The sequence below is a fragment of the Mustela putorius genome, unplaced genomic scaffold (assembly GCF_011764305.1).
Source record: "Mustela putorius furo isolate JIRA1106 unplaced genomic scaffold, ASM1176430v1.1 tig00000163_pilon_pilon_pilon, whole genome shotgun sequence".
NCBI lineage: Eukaryota > Metazoa > Chordata > Mammalia > Carnivora > Mustelidae > Mustela > Mustela putorius.
In genome coordinates, this window is record NW_025421299.1 from 245,338 (window position 1) to 265,743 (window position 20,406).

At 41.0% G+C, this 20,406-nt stretch overlaps 1 protein-coding gene across 3 annotated transcripts in view; it reads left to right on the forward strand.

The window, feature by feature from the left end:
• CDH17 (cadherin 17) overlaps positions 1–20,406 on the forward strand; it is a 76,711-nt gene that overhangs the window by 28,383 nt on the left and 27,922 nt on the right. For all 3 annotated transcript variants that reach the window (XM_004768565.3, XM_004768566.3, XM_004768569.3), the window contains exons 4-12: positions 1,825–1,959; positions 2,869–3,007; positions 4,892–5,050; positions 5,158–5,357; positions 7,750–7,881; positions 8,182–8,332; positions 12,428–12,643; positions 16,662–16,738; positions 18,644–18,835. In XM_004768565.3, the coding sequence (XP_004768622.1) occupies positions 1,825–1,959; positions 2,869–3,007; positions 4,892–5,050; positions 5,158–5,357; positions 7,750–7,881; positions 8,182–8,332; positions 12,428–12,643; positions 16,662–16,738; positions 18,644–18,835 (1,401 nt within the window). The remainder of the gene's footprint in view (positions 1–1,824; positions 1,960–2,868; positions 3,008–4,891; positions 5,051–5,157; positions 5,358–7,749; positions 7,882–8,181; positions 8,333–12,427; positions 12,644–16,661; positions 16,739–18,643; positions 18,836–20,406) is intronic.

Below are 20,406 nucleotides of genomic sequence, written 5' to 3' on the forward strand. Positions count from 1 at the left end.
GGATCATGACCCTAGCTGAAGGCAGAGGCTTAACTCACTCAGCCACCCAGGCGCCCCTGGAAAAGTTCTTTTTCAGATCCTCATTACATCTTTCCCATGATATCCTTAAAACACAAAATAGTAACACCTTTATTTATTATATAAACAATATAATATCAACAAGCAAACACAAAAAAAGTATTCACCCAGTTCTACCCACTTAACACATTAACTATTATCTTACCCATATAACCATCTAACCATATCTTACCTACTGACATGAATGCTTTTGTTACTATTACAATCATAGTTCAGATTTATTATTATAGTCTCCTTTTGTTACTTTCCATAATATCATTTTTTCTTATGCTGCTTCATAATTTATAGAATAAACATTTTAATAATTAATGTTCTATCAACTTTATGTATTGGAATAATTTTTTCACCTTTAGTTTTTGATCATTCAGGAGTTTTCAACTTTCCAGTATTATAAATAAGGCTACTTATACTACAAGCATGTAGTTTACAGTTCGAAAAAATATTTCTTTAGGATAAATTCTGCTTAGTGATGTTTGCTATCAAAGGTTACATTCTATACCTCAAGTGATTCCCAAAGGGAACTTTGTGTTAATTTACTTTCCTTTAATAATATGTTCTTTATATCTTTTACAACATTGGTTGTTATTGATTTTTATTTATTAATAACAATTATAAAAATGTGTTAAAATTATTAATGAGGTTGAACTAACTTTTACATCTGCTCTATTTTGTGTGAATGTTTTATTCTTGTGGTCTTAAAAGCACCATATTATTATTCCATGAGTAATTGTTGACATTTTCCTCCCTTCTGAAAAAGTAACTAAGAGATTGTCATATAGAATTTTATCAAGTTAAAGACACTTTTTAAAAAAAAAAGTTTTATTTTTTATAAACATATATTTTTATCCCCAGGAGTACAGGTCTGTGAATCGCCAGGTTTACACACTTCACAGCACTCACCAAAGCACATACCCTCCCCAATGTCCATAACCCACCCCCCTTCTCCCAACCCCCCTCCCCCCAGCAACCCTCAGTTTGTTTAGTGAGATTAAGAGTCACTTATGGTTTGTCTCCCTCCCAATCCCATCTAAAGACACTTTTAAATTGTTTTCCTTAATATTAAAATGTCTTAATCTTTGTCAAAATATTTAGAAGTATCAGATGACATTTTTTAAATTTTTATTTTTTAAAGATTTTTATTTATTTGACAGACAGAGATCACAAGTAGGTAGAGAGGCAGGCAGAGACAGAGGAGGAAGCAAGCTCCCTGCTGAGCAGATAGTCCAATGCAGGGCTCCATCCCAGGACTCTGAGATCATGACCTGAGCGGAAGGCAGAGGTTTAAAACCCACTGAGCCATCCAGGCGCCCCTCAGATGACATTTTTTATCCTAACAATAAAGTTATTTCTTTTCATGTTTCTTAGAAACCAGCAATGCTAAAGCTCTCAGATATTCTCAGAAAAATCTCATCTAACTCCAGCTACAACTTAAAGCATCAATTGGCTTTTGTTAATGAATTAAATTATACCATACATTGTTTCTTGAGGGAAATATATTTTAGAGGTTAAATACCTGAGCAGGGAGCCCAATGTGGGGCTTGATCCCAGCTCAAGAGCATGACCTAAGCAGAAGGAGATGTGTAAATGACTAAGCCACCCAGGTACCCCTAGAATGTATCACTTTAAAAGCTCAGATCCTACTTAGTGATTATACAAATGAAAACATTACCTGAAATTTGTGACATTCTACAAATTCCACAACATTGTTTTTCCTTATAACCTAATCTGATTTTTGCTTTTTCCCAGTTTAAGGCCAAACCTCCTGCTGTGAATTTCAAACTAACTGGAGAGACAGATGGCATATTTCAGATACAATCAGATGGACTTCTGTATCATAACAAAGCCTTGGATAGAGAAACAAGAGCTGTCCACAGACTCCAGGTGAATTGAGAACAGACCAAGGAACCTAACTCCAACCTCTCTGGGCACCCTTTAGCATTGTCCTGGAAGTATCACTAGCACCTTCATCTCTTTCATAGAATCCTTGAGAATCTTTCATAGAATCCAGCTCTCTTGACATCAATGGCATGCATTGCAAATCTCATTTGTCCATTTTTTTACGAATGATTAAGAGATACCCTTTGGGTATGGCAAAGATACCCTCTTCTTCAGGGTTTTTAATCAGAGTAACCCAATTTGAATCGCCAAAGCCCTCAGATGGCATTGGTTGTTCAAGTATGGCCATGATCAAGCACTTGGATCAAACCAAGCCAACACTTCTCTGATATGTCAGGTATCTCCCTGTGGCTATTGTGTGGGCTTTAGACCTACAGAGAAAGCAGCATCAGTATGGGGATGGAGGTCCTGGGGGTCTTGCAAGAAGCAGAAATATCCAACATTCAGAGACTCTAACTAAAGAGAACTTCTCCCTCTTTGTCCTCCTTAGTTTTTCATCTGAATACACAGGAATGGTAGGGAGCTAATCGTAGAAAAAAAGGAGCAAACAAAACTTTCCATCTGGTAACTTCTATTGGCTTTGCAGGTTGACCACTAAAATGAACATGGCACTTCCATAGCCTCCCATAGTCAAAATGTTCTTACTTCACTATTTAGAAAAAAAGCATGTCCAGTGTCTAGCATACTGCTGGGAAAACACAGCCATGATTAGCAGAGTTTAACTGATTGGGTCCCTGTTTTAGTAACTCCCAAATGGGGCTTTTATGGATGTCTTTCTCCCCTACGGTCACCAGGTTATTGGATCTTTGGCTCTAATTTTCTTCAACTGGCTTTTTGGTGTGTGATAGGAAGTTCAGACTTATATAGGTGGTTTTCTTTTCCTTTCTACACCAGGTCTCAACCCTGGATGCTCAAGGAGCTACAGTGGAGGGCCCAGTTCCCATCACCATAGAAGTGAAGGACATCAATGACAATCGACCCATGTTTCTCCAGCAAAAGTATGAAGGCTCAGTCAGACAGAATTCTCGTCCAGGTAAAAGACAGGAGTCTGGAGCTATGTATGGAAAGGTGGAAGGATTTCAGGCAGAAGAGCAGATCTGTGTGGCTAAAAGCTGCAGCATCACTCATTTAGCACTTCCTGTCATACTTAAATTTAATGGCAGTCCCCTAGGAGTTATTATCCTCATTGCTCTAAGACATGGTTTCTCAGCTTTGGCCCTATTGACATCTTGGGACCGGTAAGTCTCTTTTTGTCAGGGGCTGTTCTGTGCATTGTAGGGTTTTTAACAAATTCCCTGACATCTACTTACCAGATGCAACAACAAAAATGCCTTCAGACATTGCCAAATGTCACCTGGGGGGAGAAATCACCCCAGTTAAGAACTATGATTCTAGAATGAGCTTTAGAATACCTTAGAGCTCTAGGACACTCAAGAATACTCTGGAAAGGTGAGCTCACTCTCCAAAATTCTCTCAGAAATCTTCATGCTCCTGGTCACTTTGGGCTCCCAGTTCCTTTTCTTCTCTTACTTACAACTCCTACTTACAGCTCATCCCTTCACTTTGCTTCTACCCTTTTCCATAAAAACCATAGGTATGTGACTCTATTGAAGATTTGGGGAGATGAAGGAGCATTATGTTATAATACGAATATGAAGAAAATAAATGTGAATATCAGACTTTGGAGTTCTCAGAAATGCTCTTGGCCATTTCTACCAACTCACTGTCAAATTTCCTTCTATGTTACTTAATCTTCTCTCTCTCGCTCTTCAATGCCCACTTCCAGTAACTCAGGAAGATAATTCCTTCTACTTTATTATGTAGAGCATCTTTGTTCCTGAACTTACAACCACAGACTCACTTATGAATTCTGCTAAATAAGAATCTTTCAAGTCTTACCCTTTCTCTCTTTACTAATAGGCTCTTCTAGATCAGTGGTTCCAAAACTTTTGGTCTCAGGGCTCCTGTGTTCTTTTAAAAATTATTAATAACTTCAAAGAACTTTAAAAAAATATATGGGTTCTATCCAGTGATATGCTGGTAAATGTTTAATAGCTGTCTCTCTGAGGAGAAAAGCCCTGTCTGTAGGATTGTCCAATTTCTGTGGTATAAATATTGCCACCATGGCTTATTTAGCTACCAATGGTGTTAATAATTGGCTCACAAAAATTTCTGGAAATTCAGCCTTTGGCTGTCATGAGCTGACTCTAGCACATCACTGATTATGTTTACCAATACCTCATTAGAATTAAAAAAATTTAATTTGTGTAAGTAATAATAAGCACATTTTAGTGAAAAATAAATATTTTCAAAGACAAAAAGAATGATTAAGAATGGCTTTGTTTTAATCTTTGCACATCTCTTTAATGACTAGAGTAATTAGCTAAGAACAATTGGATTCTTGTATCTTTTTCTTCATCCATTCTGTTGTCATATTGCTGTTTGGGTTGAAGCATATGAGGCAAAACTGGCCTCACATAGATAGGCAGTTGGAAAAGGGAGGAGTATCGTAATAGCATTTTCACATAACTGTGGATATTCTTTGATACTATACCAGAACTTAAGAAGTTCTTAAAAGCTGGTGACAATGTGAAATCTGAAACTATATCAATGCCTTTTTTGGATAACTCCTTTATGTTAAAATTCATTGAATTATATTGTGCTGCAGTGGATCTTTTACACATGCATGAATTTTGACTCCATCAAAGCTAAAAATAATCTCAAAGACGCCTACAAGTCCCTGGACCATACTTCGAGAAGCCCCATCTTAATGGAAGGAAGTCAAATAAAGATTTATCTCCCCACTAGTATAAATTCCCCCATTCCATCTCTGCCTCTTAGAAGATAAAAGTGTCTATGGTTGGTCTGGATTTCAATTAACATCTTTTTCCCGCTCTGGGGATATTTTGTTTAACAGGAAAACCCTTCATGTATGTCAATGCTACAGACCCTGATGATCCAGCCACTCCCAATGGTCAGCTTCTTTATGAAATTGTCATCCAGCTTCCCATGATCAACAACATCATGTACTTTCAGATCAACAACAAAACGGGAGGAATTTCACTTACCGTAGACGGTAAGTTGAGTGATGCCCTCATGGGACTGTCTGAGTCAGAAAAAGGAACCCAGATCTGTGTTACCTTTGGAGATGTTTCCTTTTTTCTTCTTTCCTACTTCCCATAGGATCCCGGGAATTGGATCCATCGAAGAATCCTTCCTACAGTTTGGTGGTCTCAGTGAAGGACATGGGAGGCCAGAATGAGAATTCTTTCAGTGACAGCACATCCGTGGATATAATAGTGAATGAGAATATTTGGAAAGCACCAGAACCTGTGGAGATTGTAGAAAACTCAACTGATCCTCACCCCATCAAAATCACTCAGGTAGTGCCCAAGGAGTGCTTTGAGCTCACTAGATAAATGGCCTTACTTTGTGGAGGTCCACTCTCATGGTCTTCAGTGATATATTTATTTGGTACATTTACATAGTATAATTATAAAACAAACGAAGTAGACAAAGTCTCTGGCCCCAAGACTCTGGAGTTTATTAGTTTATTATCATGGGTAAACTCTGGTCTTTACCAGCCTGGGTTCAGATACATACACACACGTGCACACTCGTGTCTGCATGTACAAACTTTAAAAGAGAACTTCACTCCCCTTCCCCTTCCAAGTAAATACCACTAATATTTGTTTACTGTTAGTAATATAGTATAGTCAGTAGTGTAGGATATGGCTGCACTGGAGTGGGTTGTATATGGTGTACAAGGTATGTACATATGTATACATATTGTACATATATTGTACATATATGTATATATGTACATATATATGATTTGAATAGGAGTTTGTAAATATTTTTGAAAGGTTGTGTCTTATTCTTGTGAGAAAACTTTATCCAGTAGACACATCAGATCATAGACTGAAGGACAGACATGACTGGCTAAGAGCAGGAGTCAAGTAGGCAACCTGTACTCTTGGTACCATCCTCCCACAACTCCACCTCTTATGTGTCCCTCCTTTTCATTCACATGTCTCCCTCTTCCCACCTCCATGGTAGGAGCTCTTACCGGGGGTGCCCTCCTACCTTCGATCCTGGAAATCCATTCTTGGCTTCACCCAGATCTTATCTCTTCTGGAAGATCAGGAAGCTCCTTGACATGAAAACTGTGGGTTAGTGAAAGAGCACTGATTTAGAAGCAGATGACCAAAACCATGTGCCTGCTCCATTATTTTAATGATTGATCATAAATAAGCTATTATCTCTTCTAAGACCCAACTTCTCATCAATAAAATAGGGATAACAGCACCTCTCTGGTTGATGTGGAGATTAACTCAGAGATAATATCTGTGAAAGTAGATAAAATGTATCAATGTTATGAGTCTCAGTTTGTAGTTCCCCTAACGTTTTTCTGAATGGGTGATGTTGTTAAGGTGGCACTGGAATGGCCCATCCCATCATATCTATTGTCTATCTTAAAAGGATTTTTAATTATTGAAATGTTGAATTCATCAACTTCACTTTAATGGCATGGGTCGGGGGGAAGAATGAAAGCAAGAGGTATTCTGCTTTACCAGCTAAGAAAATGTGTCATGAGAATTTCAGACTTAAGCCTTTACTAAAGTCTTATTTATTATTTAGGTTATGACCAGAAGGACTAATAAATGCTAAAAAGAACAAACATACTTATTTGCTCTCAAGGCTCTTGAAGTAGAGAAATACTAAGGTGCTACACTTGATACTTAGGCCTGGGGGAAAGTGCTTTGGGTTTCTTGAATCCTGAGAAGAAGAATGGAGGGGGACAGCTCAAGAGAAAAGAAGTCTGACTGAATTTTTAGGATACAAGGGAACTCCCTTAGAAGCAAGAACACAGTCTTTGGCTTGGACAGAAGGTGGTGCTTAAATAACTAACAAGGGACCAGGGTGGCTCCTCGATGCCCTTCCTGAGCTGGTCTAAGAGAATAGTTCATTCAGATAGTTGTAGTGCTTGGGCGAGTCACTGAAACATTGTGGCCTAGGTTTCTCAGTCATAAAATGGGTATATCACTCTACTTCACCGGGTCTTTGAGAATTTAATGAGATAATACTTAAAGGTGTTTAGAATTGTATCTGGCTTGTGGCAAGCCCCCAATAGGTGTTGTTATTAGTATTAGAGTATCATAGAGGCTGTGCTACTGTCTCTAGCAAGTGGACTGATCTTACTATTGAGTTTACTTATTTTTTTGCCAAGTTGTTTACAAACAACACTAGGGGTTGGCAATTATTCTTATCTCTGAAGTCTTTAAGACTAAATATTCAGGGGAGGGATGCACTTTCCTTAGGTACGATTTGTCTTGCTTAAATCATGGCATGGAGACAAGGTTAGAGTGTCTCCTGTTGTTCTGAACATCCTCACTGGGGAGTTTCAGGAGCTTGTCGTACATCTTGACTTTGTTCTCAGAGAGTAGCAGCTGCAAATTACATTTTGTTTCATGGATAGGAAGGCTCCACAGTCAGACTTCCAAAAGAACAACCCACAGCCCCATTAGAGGGTTCACAAGGAATTTCTTTAGAGAAGAAAAATACTCCTGTATGATTTTTTTGAGTACTATAACTTGGTAAAAGAAGAAGAAGAAGAGGCTTATTTTAGTTGAATATGAAGTAGTTATAGAAAACCACAGACATACAAATAAGATTTTTGGAAATTTTGAATTGAGAACCAGAAAAGTGTTTCTTCCTTTCCAGTTCTCTTGGTCCTGATATGTCTCTCCTGACCACTCACTGTGGGCCTTATAGGTGCAGTGGAATGAGCCAGGTGCACGATACTCCCTAACTGGCAAGGAGAAGGGGCCCAAATTCCCATTTTCAATTGACGAGGAAGGAGGCATTTATGTGACTCAGCCCTTGGACCGAGAAGAAAAGGATTCGGTGAGTAAGTCTGGGAAGAGTTTCACAGCCAACAAAGCCAAGACTCCTGTGCCCATGGACATCTCAGGGAAGAATTGATTTTACTTAAAAATGACAACAAAAACCCCAAACTGTGTTCTGAACTCCAGCACATGATTGCTCTCAAAGATAAGAGAGCACCCCGCAGACCTGACCCATTTTATCTTGTTTCCCAGTTCGAAGTAAATTGAAAATAAAGGGGTAGATTAAATAACTGTTTTCTCTGCCTTTTAACGAGGATGATGGAGGAGTCCTGTCTTAACACTGATCTTCCTGTTGTAGTATGTTTTTTACGCTACAGCAATGGATGAGGGTGGAAGATTGCTTTCGGTACCGCTGGAAATTCGTGTGAAAGTTAAGGACATTAATGATAACCCACCTACATGTCCATCTGCAGTGACCGTATTTGAGGTCCAGGAGAATGAAATTATAGGTAAGAAATGGCTGCTGCTCAAAGCCATGGACAAAGCATATGGACTGTCCTCTATATGTTACCTCTTCAATCCCCTTCTTGTCTCTACCAGGTAAAAGATAGGGAGGTAAGTGTGATCAGGGATCATCTGTGCATATCTGGCACAGCAGAGAGATTTGAATGCACTCTTGGAATCACACAGGTACAGTATTTCGGCTAAAAAATATATCTGGGAAGTGTTCTTAAATTGGAGCTTTTGAAACTACTACCACCACTGTGTCCATCATTACTCCCACTACTATTATTGTTACTAGTACTAGTACTACTATTACTTCTACACCCTTACCACTACCACTGGCACCATAACCACTTATGCCAGTATCTTGTATACATATATAAGGTTATCTCACTTGCAACGTTTCCCCGTAGATTCTTATTTGCCTTCTAACAATCTCAGGAACAGATAAAATCTCATCAAATTTGCTAAATAATTCAGATAAGTATTGATATCCAATGTCAGATACTCTGCAGTAAGCAAGCACCAAAAATGCAAGTTGACTTTTGACCCTTGATCTTCCTTCTCTAGGAATCAAATAATAGCTCAGGAAGGTAATTGACGAAGTTCGAGTCCTACCTCTTTTTGTCCTTGCAAGTCTTTTTGACCTGCTTTGTTGGGTGTCACATGGTAGCTACTATGAGAGCCACTCCTCGGGCTCTGCTGTCCTTCTGAGTAGATCCTTCCTCCCATGCCTTGTGGACATTCTCATCATTTTCTTTTGATCATTCTACTCTTCTTACTATACATTTTTGACACAGTAGATGCCGTTCTGATTGCACCTGCTCCTGTGGCTTGTTTGCTCAATGTGCATTTTTTTGTTTGTTTGTTTGTTTGTTTTTAAAGATTTTATTTATTTATTTGACAGACAGAGATCATAAGTAGACAGAGAGGCAGGCAGAGAGAGACATGGAGGTAGGCTCCCTGCTGAGCGGAGAGCCTGATGCGGGGCTCAATCCCAGGACCCTGGGATCATGACATGAGCTGAAGGAAGAGGCTTGACCCACTGAGCCACCCAGGTGCCCCTCCATGTGCATGTTTTATTTTGTTTTGCTTTCTTGCTGTCAGGAGTCCTATAGAGGTGACCTGTTGTCAATGTGTTCTGCTTAGGGCCTGTCTTTTTCATTTATTCTAATGCTCACAGCAACAGGAAAGGTTACATGACAGCTTGAAGGATTTTAGTTAATTACAAGGAAGAATCTTCTGACAGTGATGTTGTGTAACAATGGAGTGAGTGACAATAGCCAAGAAATACTTGTGGCATCACCCTTTTTGAAAACCTCCCAAATTTCTGGTCTATGATGCTGAATGAAGGCAGAATTGAAGAACTTCCCAGATGATCCCTCAACCCTCTGTGTACAGGGCCTAACATTTGGTATATTTGTTATCTATTATTGCATAGCAAACCAAATGTTGTAGCTTCAAAAAACATTTATTATATGAGAGCATCTGGGAGTCAGGAATCAGAGGGCAGCTCAGTTGCATACCTTTGATTCAGAGGGAGAGCTTGGTGGGAGTAGGGGGCTGGCAGAGAGATCTTGAAAAATGGTGAGCAAGGTAAAAGGCAGTATTTTTATAACCTAATCTCTGAAGAGGCATCCATCACTTTTACCATATTCCATTGATTAGAAGTAAGTCACTAAGCCTAGCCCACACTCAGACAGAGAGGGTTACACCAAGGAATCAATTTGTGGGGGGTCACTGGGAACCATTTTAGAAGAGAGGATAGTACTAGTTTTCTGAGACTGGTGAGGAAGTCATTGTGGTAGGATAAATTGTTTAGGGTCCCGGAGAGCTATTTGCCTCTCTAAAGGTGAGAATTTATTTTGTGACATTATCTCACCAAGTGTCGAATTGTAGGCTTAATGGACCAGGAATTCTCATAAATCAACAGAGATTGAATTTATTCTTTATATTTAGCCTAAAAGAAGTACAAAACCATGTCCCTGTCCTTTGGGGGCTTACTGTGTAGCTCAATAAAATACTAAGTTATTCCCTAGTGTGTTGACATTCTCCTCTTTGGTGTCTTTTATTAGCCAGAACCTGTGGGACTTGTGTTCCCAAGTTTTAGCAGTGCTGATACTAATTCTGAAATTCCACTTGTTACCAAATCCTATGTGTTCATACAGAAAATTTAGCTTCTCATAAAAACCCCACCTCCTGAAAGTATTTCTGAGTGCCCCAAGGGATGCTGTAAATACCTCTGAGTCAGTTTGGGTTGCCATTCATTCCCGGCCTTTGTCCCTCAGAGACCTGGCCCTCCTTTTACTTCTGGCCCATCCAAAAAAGTTCTCTGCTCCCATGGGAGGCAGCCTCCCCTGGAGTTTCCCTGGTCACTGATGTCAACAGTCTTCATGGTGCCTCTGACAACGGAAATTTTCCTGCGGAGTGGGAGAAGAACGGTTTCCTCTGTGTCAAACTCACTTGCTGAGAGGAAAGGTCCATAGCAGGGCTGCTCTGACTCCAAAGGATCACAGAATTTAGTAAGATACTCTTTGATCCCAACACAGACACTTAAGGGCAGGTGCATGCCACAAGGTGACGTGGTTGTAGTGGATTCAGCAAGAGCAGCTGCTACTCTGTTAGATAAATATTCACCTGTGTCCTGTTGACTATTATGCTCCCTCCCCAGCCCACAGGACACCTCTATATGGGTCCAGCTCCATTACAGACATAACACAGGCACTTTCTTACCTCCACCCTCAAAAAAAAAAAAAAAAAAAAAAAAAAAAAAAAGACAATGCCTCCAAATTTCCATGTAAGGTAGTGAATGCAAATTGGGGAAGGGATGAAACCTAAATCCACAACTGGGATATATTCACGTTTTAGCCCCACGATGGGATTTTTGCTCCCTTTTGGAAAACCACAATTGTCATTTCACAGAGCAAGATGATCCAGAACCTATTACAACTCACCCAGAACTGGAAGGAGCTGTGAGTCATATCCTCTGCCTTCTGGAACTCCCTAGACCGAAACACTCACAGGGATAAAACACATAGGGCCATAGACCACTGCAGGCGGGGGATGTATGCTTGTTCTTTGCCCTGTGTCATCTTCTGGGTAGGGTCATCTCTGCAGTTGTAGCATACAGCTGCTTAGAAGCAAGCCACAGTTGGATTTTCCTCATCTAACACCAATTGTCTTGTCTGTCAGTGTCCAAGGATGGCTGTAACAAATCACCACAAACTTGGCTTCAAACAACAGAAATGTATTCTCTCATAGTTCTGGAGGCTGGAAATCTAAAATCTAGTAGAGAATTCTTCCCAGCCTCTTCCAGATCCTGGTGGCTCCTGGCATTTCTTGGCTGCTTATGGCATAACTCTGGTTTCTGCCTCCTCCTTCATGTGGCCACTTCCTCTATGTATGTCTTGTGTCATCTCTTCTTCTAATAAGAACATCACTCTCTAGATTTAGGCCTACCCTAAATCCAGGATGCTTTCATCTCAAGATCCTTAATGAATTACATCTGTAGAGACTTTATTTCCAAATAAGGTCACATTTGAGGTTCCAGGTGGACATGAATTTTTGTAAGATGCTATTTGTTATGGGCTGAATTGTGTCCCCCCCTAAAATGCATATGGTGAAATCCTCACCCTCAGTACCTCAAAGGGGGACTATTATTGAGAGTTAGGGTCTTTAAAGAGGTGGTAATTTAAAATACTGTCACTAGTAAAGGCTTTAATCCAATATGACTAGTGTCCCTCTAAGAAGAGAAAATCTGGACTGGACACATATAGAGGAATGATCATGTGAAGACACAGGAAGACAGCCATCTACAAGCCGACCTCTTGATCTTAGACCTTTAGCCTTCAAAAACTGTGAGAAAATTTATTTATGTTGTGAAATCTACCCAATCTATAGTACTTTGTTATGCTGGTCCTATCAGACTAATAATATACTGCTCAACACACTACATTATGGAAAGAGAAGAACCAAATAAATGTAAGAACTTGAGTGATTCAGCACTTTCTAGGGACATGCTTATCCAGTGAAACCCTTTTGAATACAGTGGATTACATAGAATCTATAATGGATGGATTCCTTCTATTCTTTCTCCACAGGGAGCAATATTGGGACTTTTATTGCCCACGACGAGGATGAAGAAAACACTGTCAATAGTATTTTAGGATATAGAATTGTGGATCAAATCCCCAAATTTCCCAAGGAAGGACTCTTCCTGGTCCAAACCTACTCAGGAGTGTTCCAGTTAGCTGCACAGTCCTTGAAGAAGCAAGACACTCCACAGTACAATCTGACGGTAGAAGTGGCTGACAAAGGTTAGTGTCACATTTGCTGTCAAAAGTGGAGATCCTTGTTGTCCTTCTAGTTGTGCTTTGTTAGGCTGCCCTGGTGCTGGGCTATATTACAGGATGCCATCTGAGAGCTCTTGCTTCCTTTGTAAGACACACATGGAGCGCAGAGGCACTGGGTCCAACATGGTAGAGGTCAGACTTATAGCTCAGGCAACATTATTGTGTTGGTTCCAGTCCTCGGAGAAGCAGATGCCAAGAGGGGATTAAATGTATAAGGATTTTATTAGGGGAAAGACCCATGAGAAAAAAAATGGGGGGTGGTGTCTGGAGAGGGCTGGGGGAACCATCAGACCATGGTATAAGCCTAAGCCTCAGTGAAGGAAGGCTGGTGGGAGAACAACAGACCACTAAGAGTTAAAAAAAAATTGGCCAAGGTCACTGGGAAGTCCAAAGTTGTCCATCAAAGGAATCTCTGATCTCCTAGAACATGCCTGTCTTGGCCTGCCTGCCTTGCTCAGACACTGGCTGGGGGCAAGCCATGGGAAGAAGGCCTCCTTGCAAATATGCTGCTGGATTTTAGGGTACAGTATGGGGTGGGGTGGGGGGGGCACTGTCAATTAAGTTCCCTGTTGTTGGAGGTTGGCAAAGCCCATTCTCATGGCTGCTGTGATCACGAAACAGAATATTAATTGCGTTTTCCAATTCTCTCTTTTGGACTCTAAGGACCCTATTATTTGAGAGTGGAGGAGAAATGCATCTTTGGGGAAGTTCTGTCTTCTATCAGCTCTCAGCTGGCCATGACTTCTATACAATTTCAAAACAAGTGTTTCTTAATCTTTGTTGGGTCACAAGACCCTTTGAAGATCTAATGAACACTGTGTATTCGTTAGGACAGTTGTACACAGACATGCAAAAACACATGTATTTAGAGCCAGATTGATTTTAGGGATGCACACACTCCTAGGTTAAGAATCTTTCTTTGAGTTAACAAGCACCCACTCTTAGATGACCAAATAGTTCAGTAATCGTTGTGCTGGGAGTCACAGATTATACAGGTATGAAGAAGAAAAGAGCATCATTTCACACCACTCCTCCCATTTCCCCCTTCGCATAGATGTTGACATACTGAAGAGAACTGAGTTTTAACAGGCTCCCAGTACAGACTTGGGAAGTTAGTAATTTGGCAAATAGTGAGAGCCCAATATATCTAGAATTTTGTTAAGAGGTACAACAGAAGTGAGTATAAGTCATCCCCTCTTATGATGAATGAAAATTTCACACCATAGCCAACCATTCTTTTTTTATTTTAAGATTTTATTTATTTATTTGACAGAGATCACAGCAGGCAGAGAGAGAGAAGGAAGCAGGCTCCCCGCAGAGCGGAGAGCCCAATGTGGGGCTCGATCCCAGGACCCCGGGATCATGACCTGAGCCAAAAGCAGAGGCTTTAACTCACTGAGCCATCCAGGCACCCCATTAGCCAACCATTCTTTCAGCAAACAGTTACTGAGCACTTACCTTACATGAGACACCATTCAAGCTATTGAAGATACACAGGTGAATAAGACCCAGGGGTTTTCCTCAAGGAGCATTCATTGTAAAAAGGAGATGGGCATGTGAGTAAATAAATTACAAAAAACATGTAGAAGGAAATGAGGGACTCAGTAGAGGGAGAGAGGTCAGGCTTTCTGGAAGAGGTGTCATTGAGCTGAATTTTGGGGGATGAATATGATGTGTTACAAAATAGTGCAGGGCTTATGGAGGAGAAGAAATTCTATCTGCAAATGCATGGAGACATGAAGTAAGGTGAGGCTCTAAGAGCATAAGGTGGAAATCAGATTACAAATTGTCTATGTTTGTGAGTATTTTTATAGAAAATAGGGAGCAAATAGATTTACACATAAATATATAAGTGTGCAGAAAGAATTCAACATTCAGTTGTTGAATGTTATAGCCTAGAGACTGGGCTTAATTAATACAGTTTTACATAAAATCAGGGAGGGCTTGCTACCCAGGAGGCCACACAACTTACCCAAGTGAGTTTTTGTTTTGTTTTGTTTTTCCCCAAATGAGGTTTTTTTGTTTGTTTGTTTGTTTTTTAAGATTTTATTTATTTGTCAGAGAGACAGAGAGCACAGGTAGGCAGAGTGGCAGGCAGATGCAGAAGGAGAAGCAAGCTCCCTGCAGAGCAAGGAGCCCAATGTAGGACTCGATCCCAAGACTCTGGGATCATGAGCCAAGCTGAAGGCAGCCAGCCGCTCAGCCGACTGAGCCACCCAGGCATCCCTCCCCAAGTGAGTTTTGTGCAGAGCAAGGAGCCAATGAGTTCAGGTCCTGGAAACCTCCCCCAACTCCCAACCCCACCCTGACCCTTGTTAGTCATTCTTGTTCTGAGGACTGATCTTTGCTTTAATCAGCATCCACTATTATAATTCAACCAGATCACAAGCCTGCCTGGCTGCCTGTCTGGTGCATTGGACACCATCTCTGGAGTTAGACTCCCTGAGTGCATCTGTCAAGATCCCAGCAGGAAGCAGTTCCTCAAAAGGAATAACCAAGAAGAGTTTAAAGAAGGGATTTGTAAAGGTTGTGGGCAGGGTTAAGGGAAACCAAATGGAGGTATGAAGTGCAAAGGACAGCCTCCCTCCACTGAGGTGTGAAGGGGCAATCAAAGGAGCATTCCCCAAAGGAACATGCCCTCTACTTTTGCCTGCAGAAGAGGCTGCTGGGGGAAACTACCCCCAACCTCTCTCTTCCTGCCCCTCCTCCCATCTCCTGATCAGAGCTGCCATTGGCAGCAGCCAGGATGTCCAGATGCAGTTACTTGGGTCAGCCTCCAGGGACATGGAGTGGGGTGGAAGGGTGGAGAGTGGACAGAGAGGGCAAAGGCAGCAGGTAGATTTGAATTCTGGCTTGACCACTAGTTAGTTGTGTGACCTCGGTCAAGTTACCTAACTTCTCTATGCTGTGTGTCCTCATTCATGAACGAAATGAAGATGATCATAGTGCCTAAGTCATGGAACTCGTATGACAATGCAATGAGTAATGCTAGTAAAGCACTTAATACAGTGCCTGGTACACAGAGTGCTGACAATTTGTATTATAACAAGAACCCCAGTTCTGTTGTTATCTACATTTTATAGAAAGACTAACTAAGGCACAGAGAACTCAAATGACACACAATCTGATAAGTTCTCAGATATCTGGTAAGTGGCAGAGTCAGAATTCAACAGTGGGACTCCTGAGCCCGGAGTCTTAGCTATTATACAACACAGTATATCATGACTTAGAGCCACGGTGACCCCAACAAAGAACCTGTCATGTTGTTTCTCATTCTGGATATTTCCCTGGACACCCCATCCCCACCTGTATTCTATGCTCATCTTGGACCTAGCTTGAACCTGCTGTCTTGGACTAGATCTTTGAATTGGCAAACTCACCCCTCAAAGATGGTGTCATTTTCTATGAGCTCCTTCTGACCTTCTCTTGCCTCCCACCGTATGAGTAGCCAGGCCTCTTGAAGGGGGCTAACTGTATTTGGAAGAATTTGGAGGAATAGGCACCCGACTTTCCCAGTGTATAGGACAGAGGAGATGCAGCATGGTAAGGGCTGGAAGTATTCAGAGAAGGAAAGACAGCTGGCTGGGAGACTCAGGGAAGGCTTTCTGGAAAGGCAGTTTTGCATTAGGTTCTGAAGGCTACATAAGTTTCACTAGTTAGAAAAAAGAGGTTGCTTCATGGGAAAAACAAAAACAAAAAACAAACAAAAAAACCTAACCAGTCTTGATGAGGAACAAGCCTTACCTAGGAAGGGGCAGATGCCCAGGGAAGCTTCTATTAGAGATTTTCCGGCCTCCTCTTGCTGACCTGCTTGTGGGGAGCAGGTGGGGGGCAGAGAATCCTGTCCCCCACAAACACTGCATGTCCATGGCAGAATTGTGACTGTGACTGTCACTCCCCTTGCCAATGTATTTCTTACAGATTTATCGTTTTAACACATGATATTTGATGAATGTTTATGTGCTATGACTTTGATTTTCAGATTTCAAAACCCTCTGTGATGTGCAGATCCATGTTATTGATATCAATGACCAGATCCCCATCTTCGAAAAATCAGATGTAAGTATTTTCATCTGTTGTTTTTTCTTTGTTCATATTACTTGACCCTGACTTCTGGGATAAAGTCACAGTGAGTAGTTAGGAAAAATTCCAGACTTTAAAGGTAGCTTTAGTCAGTATACTGGTGACAAACCCAGATACCATCTTCAGTAGAAATCTTCAGGGAACAACAGAATTCACTGTTAGAGTATCTGGGAACATCTGCTTATAAACTTCTACCAATGGCTCATTTCTTCCAAGGGCTTGCTTAAAAGCTGCAATGACCATCTTTGTCAGATTTAAAGGAATTGAATGGCTACTTGCATTTTGTCCTTATATAATATGTGACAGTGAATGGATTACCACTACGTCTCAAACAAGCATTTTCAGTCAAAAACTTAATATTTGGAATACTGGTGATTTAAACTCTTTTTGTAATAACTGGGTAAGAGAAAGAGAGAGGAAAAACTGACCTCTCGGTTAAGCCAAAGAAGAATGTGCTTAAGACATTTGCAAGAATTAGGAAAATTGGGCAGAAAGAGCAGGAGAAAAAAGATCAGTTGAGAGAACATCAAGAAAAACATTCACTTATTTTGATGTGGGCTTAAAACTTGGGGTGGTTTTACCATAGCTTCCCTTAAAAGGGAAGTCTCTATTTCTTCTGGAGCAGAGAGAAACCCATTTGACTAGATTGTTATGTCATGTTTGAAGTCATTTAAGGGACAGCCCAGAGCCTTGTGATGATGATTATAAATGAAAATAGGGACAAAGCTGTGACAAAGAAAAGGAATTGATTTATGATAGGGTTTGGGCAGCAAGAGGTGTGACTGAACGTAAGGGGTTGCAGGCTCTGGGGCCCCTCAGACATGAGATAAAGAGCCCATTGCTTCTCAGTCTCCATGAGCCCTTTCTTGGCTTGTGGTTTTCTCAAGTTCCATCAAGATGGTGGTTTTACACTGAGGATAAGAATATCCTGCTTTGGGAGCTGGAAAGCAAATTGGGCCTTAGAGAGAGCAGGTAGGCATCTGTCATTGCTTCAGGCCTCCCTCCGGGCTCTGCCTGGTAGCATCTTTAAGATCATGATGCCAACAGAGATAATCTGGGGGATTTTCAGTGCAGTGGTGGGGGTTGGTGTGGGCCAATGAGCAAGAACACAGGCTTTGGAGTTGTACCAGCATGGACCTGAGTTCCAATTCTCAGACTCACTAGTTGCGAACTCTTGGCTGGGGTTTACTTCTCTAATCCTTTGCTTTCCTGCCAAATGGAGATGACTTGATACGGTGCTTTGTTGCTTATCTTTCCTGAGTCCTTATCATGTGCCAGGCATTCAGGGGGGGTTACATGCTTTACCACTCTCAATCATCACAGCGAACAGGATGTTGGTTGTATTGCTATTATTTCCATTGACAGATGATGAAACTGAGACTTGAGGAAACGAGGTGACTTATTTCAGGTCACCCAGCTACTAAGTGGCAAGCTGAGGGTTCATCCCCAGGCTGTTTGATTCCAAAGTTCAGGCTCTTAACCTCTTTTCCTTGGTGGGTTACAGATTAACTAAAAGAATATATATGTGAAGTGTCTGCTGCAATTTAGGTACTCAGTACATAGTAGCTATTGATTTATATCATCACTAGTATAATAATTGTAGTTAATAAACATATTGGATATGAGAAGGGGAATCTGTATTAAAATCCTACCAATAACTCCCTGAGACATGTTTCTTGGTGCAATGGATATCAGTCTATGAGGATGACTGATGTCAAAAATCAATGGCCACATATTTATAGGTAAGAAAACATGCTTGGTAAGTATTAATGCAAACTATGATTTGTGTTCATTGTGAATCCAAAGAGACAGATTTGCCCCTTGGCAATTATGTTTGATGACAATGGACATTCTCATCTCCTTCCCCTATTTTTTTCTTAGTATGGAATCTTAACCCTTGCTGAAGACACAGCTGTTGGGTCCACCATCTTGACCATCCAGGCCACAGATGCTGATGAGCCATTCACTGGGAGTTCTAAAATCCTATACCGTATTATACAGGGAGACAGTGATGGACAACTGGGGGTTGACACAGATCCCCAAACCAATGCTGGATATGTCATAATTAAAAAGGTAAAGAGCCCCTTTAATGGATTTTCTTCTTTTTTATAAATCAAGTTTCTTATGACGGTACAAGGATCAATAAGCAGGGGTAGTGGATTAGCCTTAACCTCTCAGGTGTGGTGAGGGACTCCTAGCAAAGGCATTCATTCTTGTACTCCTGAAAGACAGAACACCAAAATTCTAGTTCTGGGTCTGTTGCTAACTGAATAAGTAACCTTTGTGGAGAGAGGTAGGGTTGCCATATAAAATAGATAAAATATAGGACAGACAATTTAAAAAAAACTGTTTGTTGTTTACCTAAAGCTCAAATTTAACTAGGTGTTCTATACTTTTATTTGTTAAATTCTGGGAGTGGGTAGGTTTTGTTGAGGGTTTTACCTCTCCTTTTACAAATGTGGGGGTACTAAACTGGATGAGCCCTATGAGCCCTAAGGCTGTAGACCCTCTGTTCTTATGTGCCTTTAATAATGACTGGAAATCAGTAGATCTCCTTTCAAGGTTTAATAGATTTATCCTTTCATCCTGTCCTTCCTGCCAACCTTGTACTTTCATCTTTTAGGATATTGCTAAGCTCACTGGCTCTCACATTATCTCACCTTCTGTAAGGACTAGGAAGTCTAGAGCCAAAGTCTTGATTACTATAGTACCTGCTTCTTTGTTCAGGATCTTTCTAGCCCTCCTTCAATCTACTCCCACTCCCTACCATACACCTCTAAATATTGACCTTTTTCCCCAAGGCTGCCTCATCTATGCTTTAGAACATGTAAATGGTTTACCAGATGACTCAACAGGAAGCATTACTCAATGTCATCTGATATATTCAGAACTATAAGGGGTCAGAGTTATAGCAATAGTGGATCTGTAGGCATGGTTGGGTGTTGAAGGTTTATAGGGCAGTGTGCTAGAGGCTGCAAAAAAGGCTCAGGAGGAAAGTTTTGGTTCAGAATCAAGGAAAGCTAATAAAAATTTAATAAAAAAAGAAAAAAAGGAAAGCTGAAGAGGAAGACAAAATAGAGTAATTTCACAGAAGATGGATAGAAACACAGGGAAAAAAGTTAGTACCAAAGCAACCCCAGGGTCAGAGTGTTGGGTTCTGATCCTGTTATTACCATAAACTTCACTTCCAACAAAGGGCTCCAGTGGTGAGGTCTGTGTGAGGACCAACTGAAACTATTAGCATCCTGTGTCAGTCTGACATTTGTAAAAGGAGCGGGGATGACCCCCCTACCTGTTCACGGCTGTCTACGTGGAGAAGAACTGCAGAAGGATCAGATAAAGGAAAGGGAAGTTTTCAGAGTTGGCAGTGGGTGGTCCAGGCATTATGCTGGATCTTTTCCCAGAAGGAGGGGCAGACAGCTCCAGTTTCTTCCAGCTATCTCAGTATGAAAGATTCCCGTATGTCAACATTTTCTTGTGGTGTCTTGTTGTGAGCCAGCTTAAGTTATTTTGACCACTTGTGGCTAATGGGCACCTTTAGAGAGATGTTGGTGACCCCGAATGATTAGTGGTGGGTGCGAGTTGTGAGTTGCCTTCCACAAAACCTTGACATGAGGAGGTATGCTACAACTGAGCAAGCCTTT